The sequence below is a fragment of the Natator depressus genome, chromosome 11 (genome assembly GCF_965152275.1).
Source record: "Natator depressus isolate rNatDep1 chromosome 11, rNatDep2.hap1, whole genome shotgun sequence".
Classification (NCBI taxonomy): domain Eukaryota; kingdom Metazoa; phylum Chordata; order Testudines; family Cheloniidae; genus Natator; species Natator depressus.
Window position 1 is genome coordinate 67322398 of NC_134244.1, and position 15965 is coordinate 67338362.

General features: G+C 43.3%; 1 protein-coding gene across 1 annotated transcript in view; it reads right to left on the minus strand.

The window, feature by feature from the left end:
- The window catches only part of BARD1 (BRCA1 associated RING domain 1), a 66089-nt gene that overhangs the window by 16302 nt on the left and 33822 nt on the right, over positions 1-15965 (minus strand). The window contains exons 7-8 of the mRNA XM_074968106.1: positions 4691-4799; positions 3094-3229 (exon numbers count right to left, since the gene is read on the minus strand). Of these exons, the coding sequence (XP_074824207.1) occupies positions 3094-3229; positions 4691-4799 (245 nt within the window). The remainder of the gene's footprint in view (positions 1-3093; positions 3230-4690; positions 4800-15965) is intronic.

The following is a 15965-nucleotide window of genomic DNA, read 5'->3' on the forward strand; positions in this document are numbered from 1 at the left end:
TGAAGGAAAAGCAGTGGATGTATTGTTTCTTGACTTTAGCAAAGCTTTTGACACGGTCTCCCACAGTATTCTTGTCAGCAAGTTAAAGAAGTATGGGCTGGATGAATGCACTATAAGGTGGGTAGAAAGTTGGCTAGATTGTCGGGCTCAACGGGTAGTGATCAATGGCTCCATGTCTAGTTGGCAGCCGGTGTCAAGTGGAGTGCCCCAAGGGTTGGTCCTGGGGCCGGTTTTGTTCAATATCTTCATAAATGATCTGGAGGATGGTGTGGATTGCACTCTCAGCAAATTTGCGAATCATACTAAACTGGGAGGAGTGGTAGATACGCTGGAGGGCAGGGATAGGATACAGAGGGACCTAGACAAATTGGAGGATTGGGCCAAAAGAAATCTGAGGAGGTTCAATAAGGATAAGTGCAGGGTCCTGCACTTAGGACGGAAGAACCCAATGCACAGCTACAGACTAGGGACCGAATGGCTAGGCAGCAGTTCTGCGGAAAAGGACCTAGGGGTTACAGTGGACGAGAAGCTGGATATGAGTCAGCAGTGTGCCCTTGTTGCCAAGGCCAATGGCATTTTGGGATGTATAAGTAGGGGCATAGCGAGCAGATCGAGGGACGTGATCGTTCCCCTCTGTTCAACATTGGTGAGGCCTCATCTGGAGTACTGTGTCCACTTTTGGGCCCCACACTACAAGAAGGATGTGGATAAATTGGAGAAAGTCCAGCGAAGGGCAACAAAAATGATTAGGGGTCTGGAACACATGACTTATGAGGAGAGGCTGAGGGAACTCGGATTGTTTAGTCTGCAGAAGAGAAGAATGAGGGGGGATTTGATAGCTGCTTTCAACTACCTGAGAGGTGGTTCCAGAGAGGATGGTTCTAGACTATTCTCAGTGGTAGAAGAGGACAGGACAGGGAGTAATGGTCTCAAGTTGCAGTGTGGGAGGTTTAGGTTGGATATTAGGAAAAACTTTTTCACTAGGAGGGTGGTGAAACACTGGAATGCGTTACCTAGGGAGGTGGTAGAATCCCCTTCCTTAGAAGTTTTTAAGATCAGGCTTGACAAAGCCCTGGCTGGGATGATTTGATTGGGGATTGGTCCTGCTTTGAGCAGGGGGTTGGACTAGATGACCTCCTGAGGTCCCTTCCAACCCTGATATTCTATGATTCTATACTGCATAGGTAGTAAAGCTCTCAAGAGGAATAAGAATCGATAAAAGGGATTAAGAGAATGCTTCAAAAAAAAAATCCAACAAATGTAACTATTCATCATCAACTTAGTAAAGATGAACTTGAAACTCTGAGGACGGATGGCAGGTAAAAGAACTCGTCACAATACTATCTTCAGAGAAGAGTTACATATCAGTACGTTGCTTTTCTCTAAAGATACTACCTGTGTAGGATTCTCACTCCAAAAGTGTAATAAGGCTCAAGAGACGTCTCAAGTAACAAAGTAAAAGTGCAACAGATAGCAACTCTAGGGCCAGAACCAAAACTGTTACGAATTTTTTCTGTCCTTTTAAATGAGGAAGGAGAGTAACATCAGCTGCCTGGAGTTAGAGACTTTAACAACAGCATGCTGAAATGCTGCTGGCTTCTTCTTTAGCCCTTCTCACCTTCTGGAGAGGCCCTGCCTAAGACGAGCTAAAGCACTGCACCAGTGGCTCCAAGCAGACGAGCCCCACTTGTGGCCTCAGCTTTGAAAGGGGTGGTTTCAAGCACTTTGACGAGGCCATCCCACTAATGATGGGCTTAGGAGAGGGGACCTGGGTTTGCACCAATGCAGGTAGCACCAACGCAAACGAGACAAAAACAGAGTCCTAAGCCAGCAGGTTTACCAGGCTGGCTTCATGCAGATTGATAGGCGTTTCCGGGGTGTTGAGGCAGACCTGAAGTATTTTCCCATGTTTTCTTAGTACTCAGGGTGACATCTGGCAAAATGTGACATTGTGGTAAAGTCCAAGGAAGATAACCATATTTTCTACCTACTATAGACATGGCCCTGCAATACTAACAAGGGTGAAGCAGCTTTGCTGTATCCCTTCCTTCCTCCATGTTAGAGGTCATGTAACAGAAATGACGCAAAAACAAAAAAGAAAAAAATAGAAGATGAAAAGATGCAGCAAAGTGCCAGAAATGCAAGGAGCTGAGGAATCAGAGCAAGAGCCGAGATCCCCAGCGTCCAGCATGGGAGCACCAAGACAGGTGCTGAAGCATGGCAAACGTTAGAGCTGTAGTGTTGAGGCATCAGAACTAGAGGAGCAATAACAGGGTGCTAAGCATCCATAACACCAGCACAAATGTAGAGGCTGGCACCGATACGTTACCCAAAAATTGCTGCCAAAGTGCAAAGTAAGCGGCAAAACACCAGCCACACTGGTGCTGAAATGCAACAGAAAAACAAAAAACCCAGAGACAAACTAGGCAACAAGCACCCAAGGCAAACAGCTTCACAAACAGAAATGTTGCTCATGGTTCTACCTAGAAGGGAAGGACTGTTATGGGAGAAGGATATCAGATGTATGAAGATATGGATGAAAACAGCCAAACTGGTGACTAGCAGACACACAGAGCTCCTGCAGGCAGTACCGTCACCACCTGTGGTCCAGAAGAACTGAGTGGAAGGTTCCAAGAGCAGTAGGTAAGCTAAGGAGGGCTATACTACCACCTCAATGGCATGGTACCCTGCTAGCAATGTAATGGGGGCAAAATATAAGCGTTTAGTGAATTCTGCCTGCTTGCACTAGGAAGCTGGGAACTCAGAGTTAGTATCCTGGTGGTTGGTTCCTTTTAAAGGATAAGTTTCTAGTCAACTCATTTTTGTTGCCAGCAAGCTCACATCTTCTCTTGTGCCAGAGGCTTCTCTCTCTTCAGAAAGAGCACCCATAGGCTGTGGGCTAACAGATGTGAAACTTTATATTGCTTCAGTCCTATTAGAGGCATAAATACTATATCATTCTTGGAACCTGAAGTTTTATTTCAATCTACAAAACATTACGCAGTTAACATCTTGATAGCTAAAATGTATAACCCTGGTACAAAGCAAGCATTAAAACATACCTAAGAGACATTCCAACGTGGGCTTACTTACCTGTGCTGTTAAACTCCACACATTTTCTAGCCTTCAGAACCGCTGCGAGTTTGCTCAGTGATTTTTGTTGCTCTGAATTGAGGCTGCTTCCCAGTAAAACAACAGGCCCTTCTCTAGGGTGGCCTGGGCTTGCTTGCTGTGTGACGACAAGAGGAAAAAATGCTAAAGTCCTTCCTAAACTGAACTTAAAGAAAACAACTAATCTATTTGACAGTCTATTAAATAAAGAATAAGACTTTGAAATGAATAATTCATGGCATCTTACAGGACACATACATAAATCTATCTAGAGGGAATGCTATGGCATTGTAGATACTTTCTTTAATTTATGTAACATACCAAAGCAATTTTCAATTAACTAAAAGTTCGGTCTTGGGGACCTTTTGAATCAGTAGCAGTTTTCAGCAAACGGGCTGATGAAGATGCAGCGTGTTCTGTTTGGGAACTGTAGTACATGCCTAACTTCCATAGGTCACAGTAATGTGACAAGAAACTCACCACACAGTCCCGACTAATAGCAATTACTGAGTATTAAGCAACTGGAGAACATAACATACTCAGGAACATTTTAAATCAACGTGTTCTGAATGGTTTAAACTGGGGCATGAAAGGGTAAAGATTTTAAAATCACCCTTAATGTACAGTGCCTAGCACAACATAGCTTCCCCCCCCCCCCCCCACTCCCATTGGGTCCTCTGGGTGCTACCATAATATTTTTGTATATATACACACACAAGACATACAAACACAGACACACAAAACACATGAATAAATGTTTGCACATTAGCTTACAAATGGTACACAAATTTTACTGTAATGAGGCACTAAGTTGAAACTGTTCTACAAAGACACAATATCAAAGACAGCCACAAAGTCAGTTTGTCCAAAGAGACACCACCCTTCCCCCCAGCCCCAAAGGTCTTGCAAGGCATTCTAAACAATGAAGAGTAAATATTTTTATTACATTTTATGGGTACATAGAGAAATACGTACGTAAGGTCTAATTTTCATTTACACTAAAGCCTCTATACATTCCTCTAGCAGGGAAAAAGGGCGTGTGTGTAAATAAGACCACCACCCACACACAGTCCTACAATTGTAACTGTTAAGGCGCACAGTGAGGCCAATTTGTTATCTCCAGCTGCGAGAAACTGAGAGGCCTCTGGCAGAAGACTGTAAAGACGTGTAATAACCCAGCAGTTGAAAACATCTTAATTATTGGGTGACGGGAGATACTGGAATAGCCTATTATACTTTTAAAGTGTGTAAAAGCATTTAGAGCAAAGAACAGGTGTGTGTTTTTACTGGATGTGTGTATACAACAACAAACAACAGAGGAAGACAACACATGATGTGGAATAAAGTTTGTCAGTATTTGGGAACCATTCTGAGTTATGGAGATGACCCCACAGTCTTGCATATAAAATCATTTTTGTTACAGAAGTCTTCTTGGGAATGTTGGAGAGTTTTACAAGTTTGACTGGGACTATTTTTCCCAGCCCATTTCTAACCTGTCTGTAAAGCCAGATGCCCTAGTTACCCTAGGTCCAAAGTGTTCAGGACTCACAAGATGAATTTGATTTTTAGAAACACTTACTTCCCCGCATTGACTAAATGAATATGATTCATTCTTGATTGGTAGCATTAGCACAGACTTCATCTTTTCAGTTTCTGCGTAGTCCACAGGGCGCAGACCGAATATATTACTGGTAAAACAAGCACAGATGGTTTAAGTAAATAAAATGTGTGACGTGATTCTTAACTAACTGGGTGCATTATCTGGATAGTTTTTCCACCTTCTTACTAATATGCAATTTCTGCTAAAACACACAGAAAAGATTCAAGAATTGCATTAAAGGCAGATGGATTCAGAATCACAAGCTGCTACATTCAACATGAGAAGTAAGAGCGTTTACAACCGAATGATAGGTTAAATAAACCACAGCCCTTGTTAAATGTTTTGCTGCTCACCCATTGATATCTATCACAACAGCCAGCATTTGGCTTTGTAACGCTTAATTGCAATCACGCCACCAGGGAAGAAAAAGCACGTTGATTCCAAATGGAAAGTTCCAACAGATTATTACAAGTTAAATACAAACAAATATACAGGTAAAACAGGCACACAAGGTCTTCACTTGAATCCACCAACATCGTGTCACACTGCTGATATAGAAAAAAATATGCTAGCAAGTATAAAAATACACAGTTTAGGTACAAAAATCCATATTAGCTACTACAGGCTATAAAAGACATACTGAAAGTCTCTATATAGTAGGTTATAGATACTAATCAAGCCAAGACCAAGGGTTTATTGTAAATGTTATTTTCTCCTTATTCAATATTCCATTAGCAAATAATCCAGCTACCAGAATTCAAACACAATTCAAACAGAACAGTGTCATATTTTGATCTATATGATGTACTACAAGATGCCTGTTAACGAGACCACAACTGTGACAGAAAACACCCATGCGCATAAGGCTCCCACAGCTAGCCAAGATTGCTTTCTATTATAGGCATCAACTCAAATTTTGGTCTCTCTCTTATTCAGTTTGCTATTGTATGTCACAGGTGACAAATCTGCCAACAGAGAGAAATCAGGGTGATTACTCATGCTACGGGGCATGCAGGAAACCTCCTACTCCCCACATAATTCACCAGCTATAATTTGGATAGTTGTACCTGTAGTGAACCATGGGCATATCTGAGTGTGGCCGTGACATCTGTCTCCTCCCCACACCACCTTATAGCTGCAGGACAGTAGTTAGAGGGGAAAAAGCCTGCAGCTACAGAACAGGTACAATAACTGGTATTGGCAAGCCTGGTCTCACTAGCACTCCCCGGGCATTGTACCTGCCTTGTCCTTTGTAGGAATAACGTCTACTACAGCTGTTCCTCTTCCTTCCACCTTACATGGCCCTAGAGCTTAAAAGGAAATGTAAGAGCTCACGATGGGAATGAAGTGACTCGGTTATGCCATGTTACAGAGTAAAGAGTAATAGAAAAAGCAGAGCTAAAGAGGTCCAAAAACTGCTGTGTCACTATAGCACTATCTTTTCAGGATAGCCATATGCTGCCATATAAAGCCTTTATCTAGGAGGAAATCTGATTTTAGTCCATATGTGGAAGTACCTCAGCATAGTTACATGATTTGGCATAAACAGAAAGATCCTTGTATTAATCTTAACCAAGAAAAAACAATGAAATCAAAGCTGTATGATCATTCTAACCTAAATGCACTACTACTTTTTTCATTGCTCTTTAGTACACGCAACTTGTTAACAGAGAGAATCTCTGGTCAAAGATTCTGGACGGGTTTTTGCTAAAACACCCTAATTTCACAATAGTGCCAGCCCCTAGCTCTCCTGTATTTCTGAATGCTGGGAGTTGGCGTATTACAAATGCTGCAGATTAAAAGATAACTGGTCACACCTCAGTCCAGTCCTGGGAATTGCAGCCCATTAAATACTACCATGCTGTTCCTGCTTTGTCATGCATCATCAGGGTAGGCTTTGGCCTCTCTTTAAATTAGGGCAATATTTAAATCAAGCTGCTGTAAGATGGTTCCTTCAAACAGGTCCAAAAGAGAAATAAATATTAGCATATACATTAAAATCATCATCTTTACACCAGATGGCTGAACCTAGCTTTTAAAAATGTTAAATTTCATATCACTTTGTATGCTTTTTTTATTTCATAGAGTGATAGTGATGTCATTAATTGTTGCAAAAGAATCCCGAGGGCTTCAACTCTTGACAATTAAGTGAAAGAACAACTATATGCCTTATTACACAGTGTGTTCATTTGCACTGTTTCAGTCTTCATATTGTATTTAATTGGGGTTTTATGACAATTAGGAATTTTTTGTCTCAAAGAGCATTTTAAGTTTGCCTTTTACCAGTGCATACGCTGCCTCAGCTTGATATTGCAAGGTGACAAAAAATAAGGGATGTTCACATAATGTTAGAGTCAAACAAGTAAAGTACAATAATGTTAGAAAATGCAAGACCTCAGGTTTTCACAACTGGGCCATCTTACACATGCTGAATATTTTGAGATATATATTTTTATTTTAATTGTGCAACTGTAACATTGAATAAACATAGGCTGTAGATTTTGCTAAGTGGGCCAAAGCCTGTGGCCCCTGTAATGGCAGGAAATAATTAGGCGAGATATTCCCAGATGATCCGAGCAGTCAAACCACACCTTATCTACAGAAGGTGGTATGCCCCACCCCCAGCAAGGTCCCTGCCAATCATGTGAGCAAGACATACCGGCTGGGCATCTAGAAAGGATTCTCTGTATTACCTCAGAGGTGGTCCACCCCGCCCAGTGTCCCATCTCTAGTTTAGATCAATGTGATGCTTCAGAGGCAAGTATTGTGGGTTTTCTTTCCATAAGATCTTTATGCCCCAGCATTGCAATGAGAGAGCACATTAAGTTGATTATCTATGATGAGCCCTAAATCCCCCTAAGTCACTGCCTTCCAAGACAATCTCTCATCCTGTAGATCAGTGGTTCTCAACCTTTCCACACTACTGTACCCCTTTCAGGAGTCTGATTTGTCTTGTGTACCCCCAAGTTTCACCTCGCTTAAAAACTACTTGCTTACAATATTAGACATAAAAATACAAAACTGTGACAGAACACTATTACTGAAAAACTGCTTACATTTTCACTTTTACCATGTAATTATAAAATAAATCAACTGAAATATAAATATTCTACTTACATGTCAGTGTATAGTATATAAAGTAGTATAAACAAGTCATCGTATGAAATTTTACTTTGTACTGACTGCTAGTTCTTTCTATGTAGCTTGTTGTAAAACTAGGCAAATATCTAGATAAGTTGATGTACCCTCTGGAACAACCACTGCTGTAGATAACCTGTGTTCTTAATTCCCAGATCTATTACCTTGATTAGACTGATTAGAACACATTGTTGGGATTGTGATTATTTAGCCAAGTGATTCAGATTGCTCTACAACAGTAACCTGTCCCATCAATCTGTATCTTATCTACAAACTTCACCAGCAAATATTTTATATCATTGTCTAGATCACTAATAAAAATATTTAACAGACTTGGACCAAGGATTGGTTCGGACCAAGAGCCGATTCTTGGGGGACCCTGCTGGAAACAGCCCTGCTCAGTGGCATCTCTCTAACTACATTTTGAGATCTGTCTGTGATCCAGATTTTAATCCATCTAATGTGTGTTCCGTTAATTCTATATAGGTTTCAGAGTAACAGCCGTGTTAGTCTGTATTCGCAAAAAGAAAAGGAGTACTTGTGGCACCCTAGAGACTAACCAATTTATTTGAGCATGAGCTTTCGTGAGCTACAGCTCACTTCATCGGATGCATACCGTGGAAACTGCAGAAGACATATACACAAAGACCATGAAACAATACCTCCTCCCACCCCACTCTCCTGCTGGTAACAGCTTATCTAAAGTGATCATCAAGTTGGGCCCTTTCCAGCACAAATCCAGGTTTTCTCACCCCCCCCCCACACACACACACAAACTCACTCTCCTGCTGGTAATAGCCCATCCAAAGTGCTGGAAATGGCCATTTGTACTGGAAATGGCCCACCCTGATTATCATGCACATTGTAGGGAGAGTGGTCACTTTGGATGAGCTATTACCAGCAGAAGAGTGAGTTTGTGTGTGTATGGGGGTGGGGGGGGGCGTGAGAAAACCTGGATTTGTGCTGGAAATGGCCCACCTTGATTATCATGCACGTTGTAAGGAGAGTGGTCACTTTGGATAGGCTATTACCAGCAGGAGAGTGAGTTTGTGTGTGTGATTTTTGGAGGGGGGGTGAGAGAACCTGAATTTGTGCAGGAAATGGCCCACCTTGATTATCATACACATTGTGAAGAGAGTGGTCACTTTGGATGGGCTATTACCAGCAGGAGAGTGAGTTTGTGTGGAGGGGGGCGGAGGGTGAGAAAACCTGGATTTGTGCTGGAAATGGCCCAACTTGATGATCACTTTAGATAAGCTGTTACCAGCAGGAGAGTGGGGTGGGAGGAGGTATTGTTTCATGGTCTCTGTGTATATAATGTCTTCTGCAGTTTCCACAGTATGCATCCGATGAAGTGAGCTGTAGCTCACGAAAGCTCATGCTCAAATAAATTGGTTAGTCTCTAAGGTGCCACAAGTACTCCTTTTCTTTTTGTTAATTCTATATAATACACTTTGAAAAAAATCAAATGTCATGTGGTCGTAAGTCAAAGCCCAGTAGAAATCCAAGTATACTATATCACAGTTGCCTTTATCAACCCGTTGTCTTTTTTTTTTTTTTTTTAAACAGGCTTACAAGAGCTACCTTCCATGAAACCATTAATTTTATTCATTGACAAAAAACAATTAATTAATTAGAGTTAATGTTGCCCAATGGCATCTTGTGCCAGTCTACTTTTCTCTCCACTAGGCCCAACATGGTTGTGTGAAATCATAAATACCCACCTCTATACACTTTGCTATAATAGAGTAGGGATAATGGTCATGCTTTGAAACGTTTTGTATGTATAGTTGCTAACAGGGACAGCGAGAGAAATCAAGAACTTGACAGTTTCATTACATGACAGATACAGTAACTAAGCACGTAAGCAAAGACTCATGTCTCTCTCTCCTTTTCCACTCCCCCTCTCCCACAACATACAGGCTCCCCTACCACCATTCCCAGCTCACCCTTCCATTCCTGACCCATTAATCCGTAGCACGTTAGAAGCTGTTAGAACATAAGTCTGGCACACCCTGCTGCTGCATACACATCAGGCAGATTAATGGAGGCTCGCCTGCCTCCTTGATTTTTGTAGCCCGAGTTGTACATGGAGTCCTGCACACCTCTTACTCTTCCCCCACCCAATAGACTCCCTATGCTCCTGCTTTGGCCGAGGCTCCTCTGCCACACTCTTGGCCCGCTCAGTCTACCTTCCCTCCAGGCCACTCCCATCCCCCCACTCCACACAGGGATGGTGTGTACCTTAACTTTGTATTTCCTGGTACTCTCAGGTTTAAATCTGTGTTACCTTCAGGGCCTCCCAAGATCTTGGCCCACACATATGGGGAGCAAGAAGAGGATCTCAAATCCACCATGCAGGGGCAGAGCCCCCAGATCCTAGCACAGACACAGGAAGGAATGGGAGCTTGACAGGGCCCCACACCCCTAATACCGTCTACTCAACCTGCCACCAACTCCCAGTGTCCCATCCCTTGACTTGTGCCCCACAACCCCTCTCCTATGCACTCCACTCTTCTCCCCTTCCCCGAGCAAGTATTTGCATGTGTAATTTATTTTCTTTTTGAATATACTTTGAGCAATTTCTGAATTTTCTGCTGTATTCAGATTACATTTCCCTGCCCACTTCCCCCCAGACAAGAACCAACCCTTTGACAAAGGCAGATTGGAGCAACATGCATACATTTCATTTTCAGATTTCTGCCAAGGGTGGGTTCTGAACATATAATACCCGGGTGTTGCTATGGTTCAATGGCCACAGCACGGCCCCTTGAGCGACCCAGGTCATATGAAAATGGGCTGGATAGCAACCTCTTGCATACTTTGCCTACATGTGTGCAGTGTAATCCGTTTGGTGCCTAAACCTTAGGCTCAAACCTAACACTTTGTTGAACAACATCATCAGTGTTGCCTTCCCAAGAGGGCAGTGGTTGTCACTAACTGGGGCAAGTGTTGAGTGACTGAGACACCTTAAGCAAAATCAGAGCCATGGTTTGACCCCCAGGTATGCACAGAAAAAAGTAAAAAGAAAAGGAGGACTTGTGGCACCTTAGAGACTAACAAATTTCTCTAAGGTGCCACAAGTCCTTTTCTTTTTGCGGATACAGACTAACACAGCTGCTACTCTGAAACAGAAAAAACTAAGTAAAATCAACCCTGAGAAAAGCTTTTTTTTTTCCCCCCTGGGGCAGGGGCAGGAAGAGACTTTATCTTGGGGACCTTTTGCTCAAATAACTCCAAATTTAGATCACCCTCACTAAGGCACACCACATTTCGAGGTGATCCATGTAAGCATGCCAAGTTTAGAGTACATAGAAGAGTCTCCTTTTAAACAAAGGCCTCCTCAACCTTAACTTTAGCCTCTTATTCTTTGTTGACAGAATCCTGAAGTTAGAGGCTCCATCTTTTTTAGGTAAGATAGATGTACTACTCTTGCTAATCCAGAGTCCAGAAGTGCTCCAATAAATACCTCTTCTTGAATGAGGGTGAAATTAGACTTTTCAAGGTTAATTTAGGTCTACAAGAGCCAGATGTATCCTTTGAGGCAAAAAGTCTATCAACTACTTATCTAAGTACTGACTGATGGTGAAAACACTTCAGGCTAAAGAGAGCCTAAATCTAATATTGGAAGGATCACTGTGCTGGAGAACAGAGACCTTCGAAGGCACCTCAAGCCTGATGCTTAAAGCAATACGGAGAGTGATGCTGCATATGATACTGCAGCTGACTCCTCAGGACCTTCCATGCTGGATTTTGCGGGACCACAAAGTCAAAGAGCTCAACAGCAGCTGATGACCCTTAGCACTGGAGTTTGTTTGATGGGGTGACACTACTGAACTCCAGGGCGTTGGGAGTCCATTGGCTACTGCCAGTCTAACGGGATCTTAATGTAAAATTCCAAGGATGTTTGTTACTGAGGGATGAGGGTGACATGGCTGACCACAACAGGTGGAGCTTGACATTGGCCTCAAGCTAAACAAGTGCACTTGGTGCAGGGAGCAGCGTTCAGCCTCAGGGTAGGGCACAATGGGGATTGAGAATATTTCTCCGTCATGGAGTTAGAGGCTTTAGAAGGATTCAAATTTTTTTAAAAAAAATCAGTACATGTTGATTTCACTGTACACAACAAACCAACAAAAAAAATTTCCATTGATAATTGAAATTTACAGACAGGCAAATGAAGAAAAATGCTGCTTGAGAACTCCTTTGAGTTTGATTTAAGCATATTTACTTCATATACTCTGACATGTGGTGTTGACAATGTGTGTTTTAAGAGTAATAAAGCTTTAACTTTCTGAATTTCAACATCTATTGTCATTAAATAATTATTTTTTCTGATCCCTATCGTTTCCCACAACTGTGAAAACTTTAAACCAATAAAATCAGAAAAAAGTGCTTTAAAACAAACATTGATAATATCCACTGAAATTTAAAAAAAAAATCCAAAACACATTTTACCAAGCCTATAGATACAGTTCCAGCATATGGGGTAACAGTAACAATACAGCAAAGTGTAGTGAGGGGAAAGGACAACCTGCTAGTCAGGAAATAAGGAATCAGAGAGAAGGAAAGAATGTATGATAAGGCAGATATGTATGCAGAATTAAGGAGAGCTTCAAAAGCATTGAGAAGGCTGATTTTTTGTTTGTCATCTCCAATTTAGGCAGTCAAATGCTAAATTTTTGTATCCACATGTATATCCAACATAAATAATACATGTTCTAAATGCCTCATTTTAACACCTCTAGCCACTGTATTTTTATTCAGCAGGCCAATGTAAATAATTTTTTCCCCTGGTTTCCAGACCTTCTTGGAAAAAGAAAGATCAGTTCCCAGTGCTATATTTTTACCATTTACCCCTATGTGGAAAATTCCTAATCATAGAATATCAGGGTTGGAAGGGACCTCAGGAGGTCATCTAGTCCAACCCCTGCTCAGAGCAGGACCAATCCCCAACTAAATCATCCCAGCCAGGGCTTTGTCAAGCCTGACCTTAAAAACCTCAAAGGAAGGAGATTCCACCACCTCCCTAGGTAACACATTCCAGTGCTTCACCACCCTCCTAGTGAAAAAGGTTTTCCTAATATCCAACCTAAACCTCCCCCACTGCAACTTGAGACCATTACTCCTCGTTCTGTCATCTGCTACCACTGAGAACAGTCTAGATTCATCCTCTTTGGAAGCCCCTTTCAGGTAGTTGAAAGCAGCTATCAAATCCCCCCTCATTCTTCCCTTCCGCAGACTAAACAATCCCAGTTCCCTCAGCCTCTCCTCATTAGTCATGTGTTCCAGTCCCCTAATCATTTTGGTTGCCCCCCGCTGGACGTTTTCCAATTTTTCCACATCCTTCTTGTAGTGTGGGGCCCAAAACTGGACACAGTACTCCAAATGAGGCCTCACCAATGTCGAATAGAGGGGAACGATCACGTCCCTCGATCTGCTGGCAATGCCCCTACTTATACAGCCCAAAATGACATTGTCCTTCTTGGCAACAAGGGCACACTGTTGACTCATATCCAGCTTCTCGTCCACTGTAACCCTTAGGTCCTTTTCTGCAGAACTGCTGCCTAACCATTCGGTCCCTAGTCTGTAGCAGTGCATGGGATTCTTCCGTCCTAAGTGCAGGACTCTGCACTTGTCCTTGTTGAACCTCAGATTTCTTTTGGCCCAATCCTCTAATTTGTGTAGGTCCCTCTGTATCCTATCCCTGCCCTCCAGCGCATCTGCCGCTCCTCCCAGTTTAGTGTCATCTGCAAACTTGCTGAGGGTGCAATCCACACCATCCTCCAGATCATTTATGAAGATATTGAACAAAACCGGCCCCAGGACCGACCCTTGGGGCACTCCACTTGATACCGGCTGCCAACTAAACATGGAGCCATTGATCACTACATGTTGAGCCCGACAACCTAGCCAGCTTTCTATCCACCTTATCGTCCATTCATCCAGCCCATACTACTTTAACTTGCTGGCAAGAATACTGTGGGACTGTGTCAAAAGCTTTGCTAAAGTCAAGGAACACGTCCACTGCTTTCCCCTCATCCACAGAGCCAGTCATCTCGTCATAGAAGGCAATTAGATTAGTCAGGCATGACTTGCCCTTGGTGAATCCATGCTGACTGTTCCTGATCACTTTCCTCTCCTTTAAGTGCTTCAGAATTGATTCCTTGAGGACCTGCTCCATGATGATCTTTCCAGGGACTGAGGTGAGGCTGATTGGCCTGTAGTTCCCAGGATTCTCCTTCTTCCCTTTTGTAAAGATAGGCTAATGTAGTGCCTTTTTCCAGTCGTCCAGGACTTCCCCCGATCGCCATGAGTTTTCAAAGATAATGGCCAATGGCTCTGCAATCACAGCCGCCAACTCCTTTAGCACTCTCAGATGCAGCGCATCCGGCCCCATGGACTTGTGCTCGTCTAGCTTTTCTAAATAGTCCGAACCACTTCTTTCTCCACAGAGGGCTGGTCACCTCCTCCCCATGCTGTGCTGCCCAGTGCAATAGTCTGGGAGCTGACCTTGTCCGTGAAGACAGAGGCAAGAAAAGCATTGAGTACATTAGCTTTTTCCGCATCCTCTGTCACTAGGTTGCCTCCCTCATTCAGTAAGGGGCCCACACTTTCCTTGGCTTTCTTCTTGTTGCTAACATACCTGAAGAAACCCTTCTTGTTACTCTTGACATCTCTTGCTAACTGCAACTCCGGGTAGGATTTGGCCTTCCTGATTTCACTCCTGCATGCCCGAGCAATATTTTCATACTCTTCCCTGGTCATTTGTCCAATCTTCCACTTCTTGTAAGCTTCTTTTTTATGTTCAAGATCAGCAAGGATTTCACTGTTAAGCCAAGCTGGTCGCCTGCCATATTTACTATTCTTTCCACACATCAGAATGGTTTGTCCCCATAACGTCAATAAGGATTCTTTAAAATACAGCCAGCTCTCCTGGACTCCTTTCCCCCTCATGTTATTCTCCCAGAGGATCCTGCCCATCAGTTCCCTGAGGGAGTCGAAGTCTGTTTTTCTGAAGTCCAGGGTCCATATTCTGCTGCTCTCCTTTCTTCCTTGTGTCAGGATCCTGAATTCAACCACCTCATGGTCACTGCCTCCCAGGTTCCCATCCACTTTTGCTTCCCCTACTAATTCTTCCGGGTTTGTGAGCAGCAGGTCAAGAACAGCTCTGCCCCTAGTTGGTTCCTCCAGCACTTGCACCAGGAAATTGTCCCCTACACTTTCCAAAAACTCCCTGGATTGTCTGTGCACTGTTGTATTGCTCTCTCAGCAGATATCAGGGTGATTGACGTCATGAGAACCAGGGCCTGCAATCTAATAACTTCCGTTAGTTGCCGGAAGAAAGCCTTGTCCACCTCATCCCCCTGGTCCGGTGGTCTATAGCAGACTCCCACCACAACATAACCCTTGTTGCTCACACTTCTAAACTTAATCCAGAGACTCTCAGGTTTTTCTGCAGTTTCATACCGGAGCCCTGAGCAATCATACTGCTCTCTTACATACAGTGCAACTCCCCCACCTTTTCTGTCCTGCCTGTTGTTCCCGAACAGTTTATATCCATCCATGACAGTACTCCAGTCATGTGAGTTATCCCACCAAGTCTCTGTTATTCCAATCACATCATAATTCCTTGACTGTGCCAGGACTTCCAGTTCTCCCTGCTTGTTTCCTAGGCTTCTTGCTTTTGTGTATAGGCACTTGAGATAACTTGCTGTTTGTCCTGTTTTCTTAGTATGAGGCAGGAGCCCTCCCCTCTTGCACTCTCCTGCTCGTGCTTCCTCCCAGTATCCCATGTCCCCACTTACCTCAGGGCTTTGGACTCCTTCCCCCGGTGAACCTAGTTTAAAGCCCTCCTCACTAGGTTAGCCAGCCTGCTTGCGAAGATGCTCTTCCCTCTCTTCGTTAGGTGGAGCCCGTCTCTGCCTAGCACTCCTCCTTCTTGGTCAAAGAATCCAAAGAATCCCATGGTCAAAGAATCCAAAGCCTTCTCTCCAACACCACCTGCATAGCCATTCGTTGACTTCCACGATTCGACCGTCTCTACCCAGGCCTTTTCCTTCCATGGGGAGGATAGACGAGAACACCACTTGTGCCTCAAACTCCTTTATCCTTC